The sequence below is a fragment of the Artibeus jamaicensis genome, unplaced genomic scaffold, assembly GCF_021234435.1.
Source record: "Artibeus jamaicensis isolate MK-2021 breed Jamaican fruit bat unplaced genomic scaffold, CSHL_Jam_final contig_3214, whole genome shotgun sequence".
NCBI lineage: Eukaryota > Metazoa > Chordata > Mammalia > Chiroptera > Phyllostomidae > Artibeus > Artibeus jamaicensis.
The window spans coordinates 1488335-1508949 of NW_026521760.1; the positions used below are offsets into that span (position 1 = coordinate 1488335).

The 20615-nt window shown below is 34.6% G+C and overlaps 1 protein-coding gene across 17 annotated transcripts in view; it reads right to left on the reverse strand.

The window, feature by feature from the left end:
* MCTP1 (multiple C2 and transmembrane domain containing 1) overlaps window positions 1-20615 on the reverse strand; it is a 493900-nt gene that overhangs the window by 198049 nt on the left and 275236 nt on the right. For 6 of the 17 annotated variants that reach the window (XM_053663569.1, XM_053663557.1, XM_053663559.1 and 3 more), the window contains exons 6-10: window positions 18366-18404; window positions 17395-17430; window positions 11511-11570; window positions 5268-5345; window positions 514-684 (exon numbers count right to left, since the gene is read on the reverse strand). In XM_053663569.1, the coding sequence (XP_053519544.1) occupies window positions 514-684; window positions 5268-5345; window positions 11511-11570; window positions 17395-17430; window positions 18366-18404 (384 nt within the window). The remainder of the gene's footprint in view (window positions 1-513; window positions 685-5267; window positions 5346-11510; window positions 11571-17394; window positions 17431-18365; window positions 18405-20615) is intronic. The other 11 variants (XM_053663566.1, XM_053663563.1, XM_053663570.1 and 8 more) reach the window with 7 other exon arrangements.

A 20615-nucleotide genomic window follows, 5' to 3' on the forward strand; every position in this document is an offset into this window, starting at 1 on the left:
CCCTTAGCTCACTGCTGGTAGAAGCAGCAGGAGTTTTTGTTTTCTAAATCAATTTTAAAACAACTCCAGTCTGTACTGGGGAACATCAGTTCGAAAAATGGCTCAGAGTAACTGATGCAGATTTTTATGGCATGTAAAATAATGCTACCTGTAGCACTGATACTAGTACTAGTTGTAATAATAAGAGTAGCCAATACGCTTTGAGCACTTTATGTGCCAGGCATTGACTTAGGTTTGTTACAGCCTTTTTGTTGTTGTTGTTCAAGATAGTTCCTCCTTTTATTTCTGTGTTACAAGTGAAGAAATGGAGACACAGAAGTTAAGTAGTTTACCCGAGGTCACATAGCGCATAAAGTAAGAGACGCAGTGCAATCATTGCTCGTTTCTTGATATGATGTTCAAAAGTTCTGTTAAGCATTTTAAAAAGAGTAGGGTTTTCATCTTCTAAAACATGTCTATTGACTAACCACTGCTTTCCAAATGCTGACAGGAACACAAAAGAGACACGGTCACCTTGCTTTTGTACTTCTGATGCCCAAGCCGGAACTTCACGTAGGGGTCACTCAGCCCGTTGGAATCCATCGCCTTGAGGTCCCGCCCCTCGATCAACGTGATACTGACTATTCCTCGCCAAAGGTGCGATTTTCTGTGCGCATCTGATAGGCGTAAACTTTGGGTCTGAAACTTTTGGTGAAAGAACACAGAGTTAGCTTATTGTGTTTTAAACCAAAGTATCTCGTGGGCACTACCTTTTCCAATATCGCTACCATTTTTCAAAAATAAAAATTAGGCAGTTATGAAGCTTTTAAATAAAAATGATTTATGAATCATTTATTAATTATATAGTTATCAATAAATATGAAATTATCAAATCATGATAAATTTAAGAATGTGTTAAAGAGGTGAATACTCAAAATAAAGAATATTGTCAATTCTTAAAACTACAAGCTATAGGCACTTCAAGAACATCAGAGAATATTTACATATATCAAACATGCCTGTGTTGAAATTAGAATAAAATAAATATAAATATGAAAGCCCTCATCCACACTGTTATATTTAATTTTTAATTATGGGTTTTAGAAAATATTTTTTTCGCATTACAAATGGATTTTACAGATGGTTTTTAGTTCTTAGTTACGAGTTCTAAGCACTTTAAAATCATCTTTATTGTCATATTAAAATAGTTTCAGCTCACTAAAGAACTATTTAAGGTACCAAAGAACAGAAAACAAAATCAGTATGTCCACCCAAAATGTCTTGCTTATGTTTGAGACTTACATTACAAGGCTTAAAATTTACATATGCAATTTATATTGGTAGGTATGTTTATGAATTTATTTCTCTCTCTGGTATTTAAACATTTTCTTAAATAATTTTTCATTATGCTCAGTTTTAAAACACAATATTTAAGTCAGTGAACCAAATCAGAAGTTTTAAAAATTAGTAATGCTACTAAAAATGGGAATATAATCTTTTTGAAGTAAACAGCACATAAAACAAGCCAGAGAAAGTGGATAAATTGTTAAAATCTTTACAATCTGTGTTCAATAACATAGAAACTGCTGTGTGTTTCATATTCTTCACTTATGGTCATTTCATGAAAAAATTCAACACTTCTTCAACTTCAAATTATTCTACTTCTAAATTATGAATTATTCCACTTTTAGCCTAGTTCCTCCTATGTTAATGTTATAACATTATACCTATTTTGTGTACTTCCCTCCCACTTTGAATTCCTATTTTATTCCAAATCATGGTAATGCCAGACATTTTTATCTGTCATCATCAAAAGTCATGCATTTCAGGGTGCTTTGATTAGAAAAATGAAAACTATATTCTTCAAAAGATAATATTTTTAATAGTTGAGCATTTAAAGGGAAATCTTTCCAAATCACATTACATACTTCCCTACCTTGGGGATCAACAAATTTTGAACAACATGGCTTGGTGGTTCTGCCTTACTAATAGCAATGTGAGACTCTGCCTCCACACCCCTCACCTTTGTGAGCTCCAAGGGCAGCCATACAAGTGTATTCTAAAATGCAGCAGAGGTCTCATGGCCCCTGTGACTTCTGAGGACTCCACTATCCCACTTCAGCTAGAGCCCCCTGCCCCCATCTGCTTCACACATTGGGTTTCCACAGTGGATTTGCTTTGAACCAAGGATTTCCCAGATTAAAATCATTGTTAGGATTTATTGCACCAAGTGATCTTCAAGGCTAATTGTTACTATATAATGCAGCAAGCAACTGATTTCAGTGTGTCTGTCTGAAATCAGTTGGTGCATTACACCCACTTCTCCTGCTCTGGAGACTACCTCTAACAGCAGACATTAGGGACTGGCTTCTAAATTTTGGGTCTGAAATTTTTGTTAAGGAATAGGAGTAGCGAGGAAGGGAAGAAGAAAAACACTTTTTTGCAAGTAGGAAGAAATAATTAGTGAAGATCAAGGAATTAGTAACTACCCCTTTATAGAGAGCTTTAGAATTTAGAAGTGTGTATGTGTACATTATATCACATGGTTTTCACTAAAACCCAATGAAGCAAGAAAGCAAGGCCCGCTAATTCCCATTTTACTGATGCAGAATTTAATGTGCAAAATCTTGACTTACAGGGTGGGAAGGACAAATAATGCTTTCCATGGGATCCTTCATGCTTTCATAGAAATAAGTGGTTTGTCTAATAAATAGTGGATATGTGACTAGAACCCAGTATTTTTGAACTTTATTCCTGCTCTTCTCCCAGTATTGGTCTTTGGCAGAGACTCTCTCCTAGGTTTAGAAGTGATCATTTAAGTATAATGTTGCTGAAAGAGTACTCTCCTGTTAAATGAGTTGAATATATTTGAAATTCCATGTTAGATTTTCCTATATAGCTAATACATGACATCACCTTCTACTTTATTATTATGTGAGCACATGTATTCATACTTACAATATTCCAGCTTGCTGATATACATATTTAGTAACATTTTCTATGCACTCTAGAAGTAGAAGTCATACACAGCACTCAGTAGAATAAGAGTGGGCACAATCTAGGTTATGTAGGATCTTTAGTCAGCAAGGCTAACTTAGGTTCTTGAATGATAGACACCATGTCTGAAACTTGGGTGCTCCTCCTCCCACTTTTCACATGAGAACAAGAACTTGACTTACAAGGTGGGAAGGACAAGAATGCTTTCCATGGGATCCTTCCTGCTTTCACAGAAATAAGATGAACTAAATGAAAGTTTTACCTAGTGTCACTAGTTGTTACAAAGTGCTCTTCTATGACCGGGAAGAACATTCCCAAAACAACCTGGGAAGCTAAGAGGGAGGGGGAGGGGAAATATTTTTTTATAAAAACAGGGCTAATGAATGTGAAATTAAGGTATAAAAGGTTTAAAGGAAAAAAAGGGGATGGGTCCCCAAAGACATATTATTCATATATCATTTTTAAAGTGATTTTCCCTTCTTCATTACTTTTTGTTAAATTGATACTCTTCTAAAAAGAAAGTCCATTAATTTACCTGTGATTTGATTAACTGCATAGTCATGAAACAGATAAATATTTAGTCTAAATGTGAAGAATAGGCACTGAAAATAAAATGATAAGGTAAAGGGGGAAGAGAGAAGCTTAGGTTAGCAATAGTTGAAAATATAAGTGCTTAGCATACACACCCAGAAACATCTTTCTAGCAATTTATGACTGTGTGATGTGAGCGTGTTTTCTTCATCATGACTGTCTAGACTGCACGCCAGGACCCCAAGTGTGCTGAGAGTGCTCTTGTGTCGCTTGTGCTGGGGGGGGGTGGTTAGGGGTGTCTGTGTATTGGGGGCCTGCATAGAAAAATGTATATTCTATAAACAAAGATTTAACCTGCTTAGGATAGCAATTAATTACTTTTACTTATTTTTTTAATTAAAGTTTTGGGGAGCCCACACAGAACTCCTTTGAAGGAGTGGTGACAAGTGGAATCCCAAAACTAAAAAAAGAAAAACCTTTGAAAACCACTAGCTCTAATGCTCTCCAAGGTACCTTCTGAGTCGTGTGCTACTCTGCTTCAAGTTTCTTTCCTCCGCACAGTACGGTTCTCACAGTGTAGTCCTCAGGCCAATGGCACCAATGGCATTTGGGAACGTGTTAGAAATTCAAATGCTTTAGCCCCATCCCAGACCAAACAATCTAAAGCGGTAGGGGTGGCAGCCAGCACTCAGGTTTCACCAGTCCTCTCTCGAGGTGGTTCTGATGTGCATGCAAGTGTGAGCAGCCCTGCTTCAAACGTTCTGGGGTGTGTGCACACTGGCTTTGCCCATGTTCTAACAACTACAACGAATTACTATAATTATAACATTATGCATTGTCTGGCATGGATGTGATATATGCTAATTAAAGTCCTTCTTTAGTTCTGCTTCTCAATGTACTGACTAGGAGAACATATCGATCTGGATATATGGAGGAGGATTTAAAGAGAGAAGTAGCAGCCTACTGAAAAATTAGGTGAAGCTTGTTTATTATTTCTTCTTTGGTTAACACTGTTTCTCATCAAATATATCAAATAATACTTGTTAATTGAAATCTCGATCAGTCAACCAAAAATTACTTACTGAGGCAAGGCGTATTAAACAAATATGAGATATCGCTCAATAAAATGAACATGGTACAGCTGGTACTTAGTTCCCTAAGGTAGTGTTTTCAACTTTGTCCCTGTTGAAATAGAATTCAATCTGAGGAGGAAAAGAAAAAAACAGAAAACCACCCTAGCTTCAGAGCAAAGAAGCAGCTTTGCAAAAGGAAGAAATAATCTTCACACTTTTGAAGCAACAGCCCCCAGGTCTTAGTGGGCAATTTGTTGAACTCACCAGGCAGGGCCACAAGTATATTTCCAATACGTGACCTGAGTCAACTCATGCATAACAGTGTCGCATTCTCTCAAAAGTAATATTGATCTGGGATCAGATTTAATAGAGAATATCTATATCTATATCTATATCTATATCTATATCTATATCTATATCTATATATGTATATATCAAAGTCTGAGGCAATTAGTCAACAATATTTATCTTTAGTAAGATTTTAGAATTAATGAGCTGGCATTTTAAAGATAATATTAGTTTATGTATATTATTCCTTGAAAAGAAATGTAAGATTTCAGTTTCTAATCATACGAGTAAAAGAAGTCAGGATAGGGAATGGGTTTTCAGAAAAGTAAATCAGCCATGAGAATCACAGCTCATGCAAGCTCAGAAAAATAAATAAATAAACTGAACAGTGGAACTTACTTGTACACTTTGGTAATAAGCACTGTGAAGCTCTGCTCTGCAGAAGCCCAGCACGGGAAAAGCAGGCCTGCCGCACGTCTGGATGGAAATGAACGATCAGAGCTGTGTGATCGTACGGGAGAGCTTTGTGCCCCTGTCAACACCTCATTGCAACCAGAGTTTAGCATGACTCTTCAGCAAACATTATTGGAAAAAAATATGTATTTGCTTCTTAAGTCACTGTCAGAAAATATCTCCCAGCACAATGAAGATAAATGTCAGTGCAACGATATAGTTTCCAGCCACTGTTTTCTTTAGCAGCATAATGCTGCAGTGGTCAAGACAATAAAGGTCAGAGATTATATGGTCCTAGATCCCACCTGAGTGATTCTGGTTTTTGTTAATAGGTTTAGTGGAAAAAGAAACACAGTGAGAGAAATCATGAAAAGAATCATTTTCCCAAGTCTGCTGTATCAAAAAGCTTTTGAGACTGTTTGCAGTAAGATTTTGTTTTGTTTCCAATGTCAAAAGCAGTGATAACACTCCAGGAGAATACATGTCACATGAACAAAAAATAACTATGACCATGTTAACTGCATCCTACATGTTAATATCTTATAATGATTACACAGATCTCTCTAAAGTAACAGAGAAACTTTGCCCCATATAACAATTGCCTTTGTTGCCCTTGCTTCTAAAAAAGCAACCCAGAGGTACCTTTAGTGCTACAGCCCAAAGCAGGAAGAGATGGGTTAAGAAAGATGCAGCTGAACAATACTGAGGGAAATGACAGTGGGGATAAAAGTTTCTATCACATGACTTCTAGAGCAGCTAGACAGTTTCCTAACAATTGTATGGTGAGATGAGAGTCATCGGTCTAATGCCATCAACAGAGCAGATTAAGATACACCAGTCTGAAAAACAGATAGGATCACACAGAAAGAAATAAACATGTATTGAGCAGCTATTATGTGCTGGAGTTTTCATAGTCCAGTGTTTTTCACGACAAGCATTTTTAAGGTAAGGAAACGGAGGCACAGAGAAGATAAACACCCTACTCAAAGCCATATGGCTCGAGATCAGCGAAGTTGAAATTTGAATCTAGAATTGATGAGACCTCACTGATGCTCTTTCTCACTATATCTCATTTGTTGGTCAGAGACTGAGAAGTTCATGATACAAAAGAAAGAAGTCAATTTGTACAGGATTTGTTGAAATATTTTGACTTACAGTTAGATAAAATATATGCTTGGGTATTAATTATTGAGAGAGGCTAATCAGGGGCTGAGGGGAACTAAATGTTGGCAGGTGGTAATAACTCTAGCACATGTTGTTTAGAAAAGCATTTGAGCAGTAGCTGTACCCCATAAGAAATGACAGCATACTGTCTATTAAGAAGGTGGTGAAGTTGTAGAATTTTGCATGTAAACTGACACCACTTATATATTCTAATCCTAGTTAATAAATTTTATTAATTCCATTTATTGAAAAAACCGAATCGCTATTAATAGTAGATATCCTGATTAAAAAAACAGATCAAACTGCCCCATAATAAAGGTCTATTTAGACTTACCATGTAGCTAAAGGAACACTCAGTCATACTGACCTCCTGATATGTGCAAATAATCCTTGGCTTTTGTTAGTGTGGATTTGATTACCTGTATACAACCTAATCCTTCCAAATGAGACCCAGGCACTGTGAACCTGGAATGAAAGGCATTGCTTGTGTCGTTACAATAGCTGTGCGTGGAGTCAGCCCTTTCCTCTATTTTTAGCACAGAGGTGAACATGCTTTCATTTAATCAAATGATTCACTGAGACACTACAAAGAAAAGGTAATGACAGCCTAGAAGGACGGTTTTGTACTGCAAAGCCTGGAGCATGGAACAATTATTAGCTCAACCCCAGGCACAAACATGTTCTATCTCTTCCCTTTCCTGCTGAGTTTATTCCCATGAATTGCACCTGGATGATGAAGACCAACAAGTAGATGTGCTCTGCAGCCATCTACCCTCTCAAGCATGATTGCCTTTACAGAAAACTGTCCAGGGCTTTGTGCAGCCTAGTTTGAAGTGTCTTGTCGAATAATAACACTTCGATCCCTTCCTCTTACAGGATGATTCAAACACTGTAATCCTTAAAGTTTCTTTCCTATTTCTACTGCTTCCTGGTGTCAGGAAGGTATTTATGCTTGCTTCAAATGTTTTAACTGCCCTCCCTAAACTTAATTGTTGCCAAACAAAGTTCTTAATCCTTTACTATATTTGCTCAAAATATATACTAATAAAAATTCATCATACATGCTGCAATCTTGTTGGTTTGCTAAGTAATCTATCAATTTTTACCAGTAATCTGGTAAAAAAAATAATAAGTCCTGGGTTTGACTTAAAGAGGCTTTTTTTGCGACTTTTAATTAAAAATTACAATTTTTTTCCCTGAGACTCTTACTTTCATCCCTGAAGACAGAAATAATAGCTGAACTTTCTTGAGTGTATATGTCACATTCTGCTGAGTTGTTCAGAACATAAGTACTTCAGCAGAGGATCATATTCCTGTTTTATCAAGCCAATACCTCTTCTCCTTGGTCTGGAGGGTCTTCCTTCGACCACACTTATCTTCGACCCTGCCATCAGATGGGCTCTGATGTACCTCAAAACTGCTCTAGAACCTAGGCATTCTTTTTTCCCCATTCCATATTATGATCTGTTTTTCTATTTCTTTATATAATGTATTGCAGCATAGCCCAGCCTTCTTCATTTAAACAATATTAAAATTTATTTTAATTAACTACAATGCTCTCTTAAGATGGTTTGTTCCATTAACTTTCAGTCATCAGAATCTAAATGTCTAATCAATGAGATAACTGGGGAAAAAACTTAAATGTATTAAGTATTTGAAAAATTATACTAACTTACCATCATTTAATTGAAAGTTAAAAGTCTTTAATGACTTCTGACTTAGTGTAATCCAAACGGTTTTACATGATTTTTATTAAATTTTATGAAAAACATGTTAATTACCATACCCATTGCTTAATGCTTTATGTCCAAAGATAATTGTTTTGTTGAATTATAAATGGTATGCTTTTGGAAGATTAGAATATCCCTATATCACATCAGCCTTTACTTCCCATTATTCTTCTCTCAAGAAAATTGAGATACAGCAAATAGCACTGATAGTCACTTGAGCGAGTTCTCACCAAGATTCAGCTTCACTCAGTGCAACTCAGTTGCTATCTCCTTAGACACATGTATTGGTCCTTATAAACAAGTGAATAAATTTTTCTTTCAAATCCCATCCTGTTTAATGCACAAAGCACATGTACTCTTTTTATGTAAAATGTCATCTGATCTATTTAGGTTTTCTGCATGTCTGAAAATGTCTATGAAAAACTTCCATTTATATACCTTTCTTCTAAAAGTTTATCAGAATACAAATATTGCTTCATATTCTGGCAAACAGCAATGAGGTTCAGTTATCAGAATGACTCTTGAATATGACTGTGAAAGCTCATGCTCATCGAAAGTAGACTTGATCACTGATTTGGTAAAATGGGACCTCAAACACAGCTACATCATAGAAAAACACCCATCCATCAGTGGCTTAAGAAGCTATGGAGAGGAGTCACATAATGCAAGAAGAATTTGAAAGGGTGTCACTAAGATAAACCAAGAGACAGCTCCATTTATACAGCATATCTCTATTCATCATCAACCCAAAAGGTAACTCTGCTGCTTTAAGTCTTCACCAAAACATTTATTTCTATGACATTTGGAGAGAAAAATATTGGTCCTGATCATACCATCTAGATACTACAGGCCAATGAACTCACATCTCTGGGCCTTAGTTTCCTTATTGGTTGTTGGAAACCACTCTGCCTGGTTTCGGGAGTTGTAACTGCCCACCATGAATAAGGCTGAGTGAGCAACCTCCGGACTGTGAGCCACTAAGGCGACAAAGCTTGTCTCCCTGGCAGAAGTGCTGCTTCTGCTTCATCCATCTCTGGCCCCCAATGCTTGGTCTGTTAGTCAGTGACAGCTAAGGCCCCTCAGAGGGGGGCAAACTAAGCGAGACAATCACTTGGGAGGCCCTCAAGGAAGAACTCAGGGGGCTGCAGCAAAGAGAAGGTAATAGACCCTTTCCCCCCAACCCCCCTGGCTATTCTGACATAGCCTGAGTTCCCATTTCCATCTGGGAGAAGCACTTCCTGGCTCTAATCCACTTAAGTCTAAAAAGCTATGACTGGGAAAGCGGTGCAGCCCTTTGCTGGCTAGAGCAGGATCCGAGGTGATCGGGCATAAGAAAAAATTCATAAAGTCCTGTGAAGCCTGCTTTGCTAAGAGTGCTTTCATTCATATGATAAGGGTCTGAGCAGGAAATGAGTATTTCTCCCAAAGTTTTTGCAACCCCCTTACCTGACACACACTAACTCAGATTAAGCCCTCAGATTTCTTTGAAATGTTATCTAGTGTTTGATCCTTGCCGCCTGACATTGATTCATGAGCTTTACCTGTATTCCTGTGTATTACGAACCTAATAAAAGCCCTTGAGGAAGGGGCTCTTGGTCTTTTTCCTGTGAGAGATTGGCCACCACTCCTCCCCAAGCAAATCATGTCTTGGTAGTTTTATTTTCATCTGTGGCAGATGGGATGACTTGTGGGCAAAGTTGCCCCTACAATTGGTAAAATAAATGACCACTAAAGGGTTGGCCTTTATGATTCAATTTTTTTGTCACTCAACATATTCTCAGAAGAAAAAAGACATTAGATGACTGCACCTAAATTTTTAAAAGAGCTATCTTTTAAATTTGCCTGTTTGCTATTCTAAAATAAGGCAGTTCAAGAGATTGAGAAAGGTTAGTAGGGAATACTTAAGGTTGAATACAACCAAATGGAAAGTACTGTAGAAGTGAAAGACTAATTTGGAACAGCAAAATGGAAAGAAGATGTTGAAAGAGTCATTTGAAAGGGAAATCCTTAAAAAGTACTGCATATGGAATCAGTCTGGTAGCAAGCCTACATTCATAAGGATGAGTCCACACATTTGCTGCGCACAGAACAAACTCAACACAGAACGCCCCTGAATTCTGCTCACTTGGCAAGGGAGTGGGCCATATGAATTCACCATATTTGTGGGTCTTAAGAAAACAGAGACAATTTTTTGAAAAAAGAAATCCATTTCCTATTTAGGATAATGAGACAATTCAAAAACAGTCACTCTGTGTGTTCATGGAAATGCAAGAACATATCAAAGGAATTATTTTTTAGCGAAGGTAGAGAATAATATTAGTGAAGGCAGCCATCAGCAGACTGAAAGGAAAGGAACAGAATATAATAATTAAAAGAAGCTTATAAGAATAAAAGACTACCAAAAAAAGTGTATGTGGAGGGAACAGAGTATAAATAGATGTGGTTTATACTTGGTCACTGGTCAAGTCAATGCATGACTTAGTCTAGTACCTGTGGTTGGCATAAGAGACAATGCAATGAATCTTAAAAATTTAAAGGAGAAAATTCATTTTCTGTATGAGCAGTTTACAAGCAAATAAATAAATAAACAAATAAAGCCCTCTGAGTGCACCATTTTCATTACAATATCTATTTTAAGGTAATCATGTACCAAGTGTGAATTTTCAAAGAACAAAACTCTTGAAAGCAAAGTAGTAAGTGCATTAGTAATACCTCATGCTGTGCATAATGCAGAATTATAGCAGAGGAAAAAGTAGACATAGCTCTTTATGTTTAAGTCATGAAGGTAAATAATATTAAATTGCAATGGCATTGAAAACAAATTCTCTGTGGAGTTTTCATAGAAAAGAGTTGCTGTTTTCTAATTCATAAGATTTTTTTCAAAGAAAGCACACTAACTATCTAGTATGTATAGAGTGTGAGATCACTACAATAGAGAACAAATCTTCTCAAATAGATGGAGCAGATTTTAAAAGAAGGGAAAAAGCAGCCAAATGGATGCTCGAGACAGCACCACTGTATCCCTGTGAGGTCAGTGGGCCTCTCAGTGGCTAAGAATTTGGGATAAACCTGGTCCCATGAGAAAATGACTTCAAAGAAACCTATTAAATATATGAAGTTCTCAGATTTTACAGATGGACAATGAGTCAATCATGTCAATGACAAACTCTAAGTAGGCAAATGAATGCATCTAAGAGCCTATTTTTAAAAGTAAATTTCTTAATTCATATTTATTTCAAAATGACTATTCAAAACCAAAAAGCAAGATTATTAATAAAAAGGATTTAGACATTACCCTCCAAAAGAAAGACTTCACAGAGAAATAAGATCCAACCACTTCATTTTTTGAGAGGTCCTAAAAACAAACAAATATTTAGCTAAATTTTGAGGTGTTCTTTAGAATACTTTATTAGTCCAACAAATTCAAAACAAACAAAAATGCCAAAATTATATATTCTAAAGATATTATGGGACTTTATAAATTGTAAATTTTCTTCCCTTGAGTAAGTTAAAGCTTTTATCTTATTCATATCTGATATTGGCAGTAGTCAAATGTAGACAGGATAATTTCTATAATTTTTTAAACAGTCTACTTACCTCTTAATTCTCAACTGCTGGTTAATATATCTGAAAGTCTAACATTTTATTTTAGAAAGAACTGCTTAAACATACTTTATGCATATCTTATGCATTTGAAATAAGTCAGATGATACCTGTTCCTTTTAACAAAACAATATAACACCATAGACCTTCAGAGTATTTTTAAAGAATATTAGCAGAAATATTACTTAGAAATATATACCTAGTCAAGCACATACCTGGTTTAATTTCTTACTAAAATCTTCCCAGTTTTATGATATATATATGTATGTCTCATATATATATACATACGTATATGTGTATATATATATATGTGTATATATGTATATAAATGACTTAGTTAACTTGAGCTTTCTAAGATAATTTAAAAGAAATGAACACTGAGCAAGGTGACTGTTGGGCTGGAAACAAAGCAACTAATTCATGTTGGATATTTTGCTACTTAATCCTCAGATTTTATAATATGAAAACAGTTCAACTTTAGAAAATAAAAAACATGGTTACATACTTTTAAACAGAAAATTTGAATTACATGGATCCTTTAAATTTCAATATTTGCCTGCTGTATCTGGGTGTCATTTATGCTAAAATTAAGAGAAACGAATGACAATTATGGGAAAGGATCAACCTTTGACATTGTGATAAAGAGGAAGCAGTTTTATAACTTCTTTGATTACACCATGATTTTATGTTAGCAACTAAGATCGCCATGGTCCAGCCTCTCAAATCATGCCTAATGCACAGTAGATGTTCAATAAATATTTGTTGACTGACTGTTAGCCACTTGAAGTTTTATTTGGTTGAGGATACATATTCCTTCATGTAGGATAGCAACACTATCTGAAAATAATAATAAACTAACGTCCTTTAGGGTATGCAGCAATTTGAATAATTTAAGTTTAAAAGTAGAAATACATCAGAGATCACTTATGCAATCTACCTGTGCTTTTTACATGAACTCTATTTCTTAAAGAAACTAATTACATTTTCCCAAGTCACCTGCATGGGGGTTCGGTTAGGTAGCATGACTAATGGCAGAGGTCACAGGAAAGAGGTATTGGGTTTAAGTCATTTGTTTTCCATCACTACAGAGTTATAATTCATTTACATAATTGATTTACAGTTACAGTTCTCACCTGTCACACTGAGCACATTGTCACATCAGTTTCTGAGAAAAATCCTTAAAGAACACACTGGTATATGCACATTGGGGCAGAAACCTGAGACGGAATGCCTGCAGTCTTTTCTCGATGCTACACTATTGTTTAACTCAAAAACCTTGTTCTAATTTTTAGAAAAGATGCATGTTTCCTTTCCCATTGCCAATTCTTTTCTTACTTTGATTCTCAGTTCTTTTTTTTAACTAAGCAGCATGTTTAGCAACATGTGAAAACATTTCAAGTATTATATTAAAGAAATAATTGTTTGACGTCTCATTCCACAAATATTTCCCCCCAGAATCAATTCCATAAGCTGTACAACTAACAGTAAATTTATCTTAATGTAAAATGTGTTATGGCAACATAAGTAGGTGTGAAAGTCTTGGCTCTAGACTCAAGATAGTCACAAGTAAGACAACCATTTAGAATTTAAAAGTATTGTAAATTCATTTAAACATTGCTTGCTCTAAGGTGACTAATATTGAAACCATGCCAACTCCATACTTTTCATTCTTCCTCAGATAAACACAGAGGGTAAAGACCTAATTATGTAACTAGTATGCAAAGAGCAAATGGGATTGATCAATTTTGGGTGGGGAGAGATTTCAGTGATTAAGGTTTTTAAAATTTAGTTATAATTAATAGAGGAGTATAGTTAACAGAGGTAAAAATACAGTCCTGTAGGAAGAGATGCTTATGCAATTTGCCCCTTGCGCATTGCTGCAGTTTGGAATTCAGGGGCTTTAACCATGGGGTTGACTTTATGGCATTTACAAGTAACAGTGTTGGGAGTACAGACAGAGGCAAAGTGAGGGTTTGAATCAGAGTTTTATATTTCTTTCAAAAACATGCAAGCACCTCATTTTTCAGATACATACACATAATAATTTGAAATGAGGCACCAAAGAAAAACCATTCTGGTCACTCACAGTTGACAGTGTTAATGACCAGGAAAGTTTACACTTGTTGCCGCTTTTACAAAATTACCTATTTATTATTAGGATATGAGGTCTTTGTAGAAAGGACCTGATCATTGTTAAAATAATGACCTTTTTTTGTTTTACTATCTCTGACTGACCGTATGAGACACTTAAAAGTGTGTTCACTTGTGTCTCCACCATTTGTTAAGTTTAAGCAGTTAGAAGTTTTCACAGATGATTTTCAATGTGTCATCCAAGATGTGAGGTTCAACCATGCCCTGCATACTTACAGAGTTGAAAGTTGTTCTCTAGTTTCAATTAATAATATTCTTGCCAAAAGTCTTATTAAAAATTACTTCATGCAACCAATGAGTAGAGTGTTTTATAGTTCATTAAAATTATGCTAAATCATTATGATGAAATCTTTATAAAAATACATTACTTAAAAAATAAGCCATTAAATAATAGAAGGTATGCTAATGAGACATGACCACAGAGTCTATATTATATTACTCAAAGAATGAACACTTCTAAAAAATAATTCTAAACTTATTGTTGAGAATATGAATTGCAACATGTGTATATATTATCACAATGGTTATTTCTCATACAATTAAAGTGATTTGTTGAAAGCATGTGTGTCATTATAACATCCACTGATAAACTCATTCTTCTTTATAAATACACACACAGGTAGTGTAAAATAATTTCTGCTTACTGTCTATAGATACAATTATTTCATTATTTTTCCATTTTTTGTTTGACCCCACAAAATTTATTCACAAAATAAATATATATCTTCTCTTCTGAGTTCATGAAACTTTATTGTTGAATGATTTAACCTTAAAATAAATTATCAATAATAAGCTTCTTCTAAAGAATAAAATATTGTACTAATTCAAAGTATTACCATTTCTCTGCCAAATGCATTTCATCATGGAAGTAAAACTCTTTGACTAGGATAATTATCCAGTTGCCCAAGTTTAGAGAGACATTGATCCCTTTCTTCTTAAAATGACATTTTTCTATAACTACTGAATGTTGGGGAGAATTAAAAATATATATGATGGAAAGTGTGCTGATAGAAACACAGCATGTTTTAAAGGATGTTACTGTACTCAGAAGAGACAATGTTACAGAATTCATAATTATTTACTGGCTTAAATACCATTCAAACACAGCACATATTTTACACATTTTTGCTTTTCAGAAGTAAGTTTAGGTATACTTTTTTTTACTAATTATTAGGTAGTAACATATTTATTCCAAATAGTATGTGTCAGCCCTGAGCAGCAATTACAATTTCCTTGCTGTCACGTTGGCTATTCATCTCATATTTTTCAACAGTAAGTACAACCCCATGTTATATGAGTGCCACAGATAATAAGACTCCCATTGAAAGAATTCATTATTGGCAACATGATGAAAAGGACAAGCAGATATTTAAGTGATGGGGAATTCCATGAGCTGATTCATTAGTACTGGGGAGATGTGCATATTAAAAACATTATGTATGTCTAGCTTTTCCTTTCTCCATGGTTTTGAAAAAATACAAGGAAATGGGGAAAAAAGCTCCATGCTGGAGAGAATGTCTGACTTTATGTAAGTTTTTGTCACAAAGTTTATATTACTCCGGTTTTATATTCAACATTGATGCTCAAAAATAGGCTGCATATCACAGCCCTGATATAAAAAAAGCAAAAGACCTCATTCTGGAAATTAAGATTCTAAAGAAGACATGACCTATTTGTATGAATTTGATTTTAAGCATAGTTACATAAAAAAATCTATATTTTAATGCAATGCAAATAAATTTATATCCTCTTTCCAACAATAAAAGAGGAAAAATTCTTACCCACACAAGAATCTTCAGAGAAGGTTTAAATAATTAAAGAAGAGATGCATTTCCACGAAACAGTAACATAATAAACAGTAATGTAAAACCACATAGTATAGTCACTGATCTCTTAGTTTCTCAGGAAGTACAATTTTGCCCCCCATCTGCAAAGGATAAATTTTGAGACCCTCAGGGGATGCTGGAATCCATATAGTACCAAACCCTATAGACACTATTTTTTCTTATACATACAGATTTATGATAAAGATTAATTTGTAAATTAGGCAAGTGAGAGATTAACAACAATGACTAATAATAAAATAGAGCAATTATAACAACATACTGTAATGAAAGTTATGTAAATGGGGTCTTTCTGTCTCTTCAATACCTGATCTGATAAGCTAGGTGGCTGTGAGGTGAGTAACAGGAGCGAAGTGTACAGCATGGATTCTCTGGACAAAGGGTGACTCGCATCCCAAGCTGGATGGAGTGAGACAGTTCAAGATTTCATCACACTAAGAACAGCATGCAATTTAAAATTTAAGAATTGTTTATTTCTGGAATTTTCCATTTAGTGTTTTTCAATTATGATCCACCACAGGTGAGTGAAAATATGAAAAGCAAAACTATGGATGAAAAAGGACTTGAACTTGAACATCATTCTAGCTCCTTTATTCCCTGGATGATAGACTTGTGGGAGCAGTTTCAATGTGTGAGAAGGATGGCAGACTGGTGGTAATAGAAATTTCAAATTTTCCCTGGATTTTGGATTTAACTCTCTGTACTTGTGACACCAATATGGACAAATATGGCAAGTATTTTAGGGGGCAGGGACAATTTGAATGAATTATCAATTTTTTACTATGTTCTCATAAAAAAATCAAATGAGTGAACTGATTTTCTTTTATTTAGTATTCTATACCTTGGTTAAATTTTATAGAATTGGAAATCCCTTATGATAAAAACCCAAAAGCCATATTACCATATACACTAAAAATAATCTGCTAGTAACCCAATGAGTGCAGAGTTAGATACAAGGAACTCTGCATCTTTAACAGCAAGATAGAAAAATGTACCAGTTTGAATGTACAAGTGAATTATTAATAACAAATAAAATCAAAGAATTTTAGATATAAAAACAGTGGAGTTTGATATTTATTATTAAATTTTAATTATTTTTGCAGACCAAAGAAAAACAAGTGGATTTATGTTCAGTTAATTTATCATTAAAATTAAATTTAAATATAAATTAAATGAATTAAAGAATCTTTATGTTATTCTTTTTCATAATATAAAATAGATTATACCCACTAACTAATACTAAATATTACATAATATCCTGCTCTAGCATTACATCTTAATTATATCTGGAAGAGAGAATACTGTCACATATTAATAGATTATGAATTTTTATACAGATATATCATAGTATTGATACCAAATGAGGACAGCCAACTTGCATGAATTTTTTAGAATATATACTTTAATATAACACTAATTTTGAAGTATAATTACAAAGAAAAACTATAATATAAAATATAAACAGTGCAAACATTTCTTCAAGACTTCTTGAAATTTTACTTTAGTCAATTAAAAACTACAAGTAACACTAAATCAGAAATACCCAGCAAGTTTCCTTAAAATGCTTTGCATTTTTTTTACCTTTTTTGTGAGCCAAATTATCTTTTGGTCATAATGCTACAAAAATTGGGAAGAAAATGTATAGAAGACTTATTAAAGCGATGAAGACATTACCATAAATGCAAAAATATTTTAAGTGTTTTCTTCATTTACAGTAATAAAAATGACAAAAATAAAAAAAATTTAATAGCATGATTCAATCAGAATGGGAAAAAAAGACTGTCATGTTCCAGGGTCTAAAAAAATTAGTCACTATTAAAAAAGAATACTGACTTCTTAAATAGAAATTTGAGCAAATAAGATTTTTACAAACAAAATCCCTTTGATTTTAAGGAGTATTCACATAAAAGTCAATTTTATCTTGATACTTATTTGTGTCCAAGAGTGGTACCACCATTGAATAAATTAGAACAAATTAGAAGTTTAGTTTATATCTTATATATTTTACAAGTTATGAGAGCCAGGACTTAGTAAGTTATAGGAACCATAAACTCTTCTCATGCCCAAGAGCTGAAGTGAGAAGCAGTAATGATGAAAAACTGTTCTCAGTATATGCTCCAAAGATGTAGCAATATAGGGATATCTGAGTTTTGAAAACCTTAGCCTCCATTTGCGGTGAACGGAAACAGTATGTCACATGAATTTTCCTTCTCTCTGAAGTCGGTCCTACCCTTGCCTCATCATTTCATTCCTGACCTAGAGCAGACATTTTCTAGACCCTGTGGTACAGGTAACAGAAAACAGACGCTGAGAATGATGCTGAGAGTGACCAGAGATTAGCAAGAGGATGATTTGGGTGTGACTGATCAGTGTGACTTCTATTTATTTAAAAAGCAACACATGGTTCGCTGAAAGCTTATGGGAAACAATAAGTAATTGAAGAGTGATGAAATCCCATGGTATAAATTGAAGAGGTATGAAAGAGATTTTGGAAAGTAGCTGATTGATAGTTCTCAATGAGAAAAGCTGAAAGATCACATGCTAAGCATTACCTTACTTGATCTTTTCCAACTCTTCCTCATTAGCATTGTCTGCAAATGAAATAAAGCATTTTCATTATCTTACCACTCAAGTAGAGAATAGGGCAGCCAACTGGTTACTAGAGGAAGCTTAACATTTAAAAAGAAAACATTTTCCAGCAACAGCTATAAAAGACAAAAAATTGTTTTTCACGCACAGCTAGAAGCAGCACCTTTAACATCCAAGCAGTCTTTCTGGTGAGAGCTCATTTATTTGACTTTTTTTTTTGTACAGAAAAACAGTACATTGTAAATAGAATGGCAGATTTTAAATATCTTAATTATTGACACACACACACACACAAACATCAAGTCTCATGACTGGTGATTGTTCCTTTTGGTGGATGTGCCATGACTTTACCAGGTATGTACTGGTAATAATTTTTTTCTTCAGACACATTCAAAGTCTGTTGCTTTTAAGGCAGCTTAGAATTGCCTCCACTTCCAGTTAATCTTTGATTACATCAGGATCTGTGAATGCTTTCAGTTGAGAAAAGTGTTGCATATTGTGATGGCTATTAGATCTTCCTGCTAAATGTTTAGCCATAATGTATCCCTTAAACTAGTTGTGTGTGTGTGTGTGTATATGTGTCTTAGTAAGAAGTATTTATGGCTACAAACTTTATTAAGGTTATGGAGATTTGTGAAGAATGCCCAAGATCATTGGTCATTGGTATAAAGTCATAAAAATCCAAAGATTTTTAAATTTCCTCTTTGGTTTTAAAAATTTCTCAATGAACACTGAGGTGTTAACTTTCTGATTAACCTCTTTACCCTCTCTTAACTTTATCACTGTCTTTAAGGTAGATGAATTGGAGAATAGGGAATATTTGAAGCAAAGACTACAGCTTATAGAAATGCTTGCTATTATTTGTGTATCAAGAAAGTGCACTTGTGCTTTTAAGAACTATTTCTCCCTCATCGGGGTTCACTATAAAGCAGGGCAATTTCAAAAACCACTCACAAATTACAAAAGTACAAAAAAGAAAAGACTTTAATATCAGACTAAGTCATATAGAAGGCAACCTTTAGCCTAAACTAAGACAAGGAAATAATGTAGACATTCTAGGGTAGAGAATGAGAAAAGCATAAAATAATCAAAGATACTTTCCTCTCTTCCATAGATAGTGGCTTTATGGGTTATATTTTCTTTATAGATGCTTTGTGTTAAAATTTTGACAAAAATATGGAATAACAGATTTCCTAACATTATAACAATTCACCATTTTTTTCCCAAATGGAGCTAGGAAACTGCAAAACATTGTTATTAAATACCATTATAGGAGGATTTTACATGTTTCCAAGTACTAATGTCCAATTCATTTTGAAGCAAAAAACCCACCATTGGATTGTGGAGATGCACTCGGAGTGGACAGGTGCTAAATGCTTGTTGATGTAAAATGAGTTATTGCAATCAGCATCAGCTCATCATCACCACCTCTACCACTTTCTCCACCATCACTAAAAGGCAACTGGAAATGAAACGCTTTTGTAGCATGACATGTTCACAAAAGCTGTTCCGTTAGGAGACAGATGATAAACATTCAACTTTCTCAGAAAGTAGAGTTTCAATAGACAAAGAATAGTAATTCCTAGAGACAATACTTTGAGTCAAATAGACAGAACAATTAAGAGAAATCAAAAAGTAAAATCATTTAACTCATGGTCATTTACCATCATCATCTAGCATCTAAGAATCTTATAAAATTTCACTCTGTAAGAAATGTTATACTCTGAAAAAGAAACTAAGAACATGAGGAAAAGTTAAATTTTCCAGGGTAAGGCTACCCAATAGTACACAGACTCACTACTGCTGGTGAAAGCCACACTCCCTGACTCAGACCACTGCATGCAATAGCTTTCACAATGTAAGACAAACCGCAGGGCTGGCATTGTTCCTGTCTCTCAGAATGGGCTTTACAAACAGGTTGCATGGCATTATTTTTCAGACTGGGACACTGATTTAAACAAAAAGGTGAGTAGTCCTTCCCCTCAGTATGAATATGAAAGATTTGACAGGCATGAAAACCAATCCATTATTTTCTTGATTCAGTACCTTCAGTTCTTTTATTAGACCCAGTGACTCTCAAAATGGCCCTTGATCTTATCTAAAAAGTTCTGCTTCTTATGCCAAAACAAGCTAAACAATGGCTTTGAGTGTCTTGCTCCCAAGTTCCTTTTTCTTTTCAGATGGTTGGGTTAAAGGTATATTCAATAAAAGTG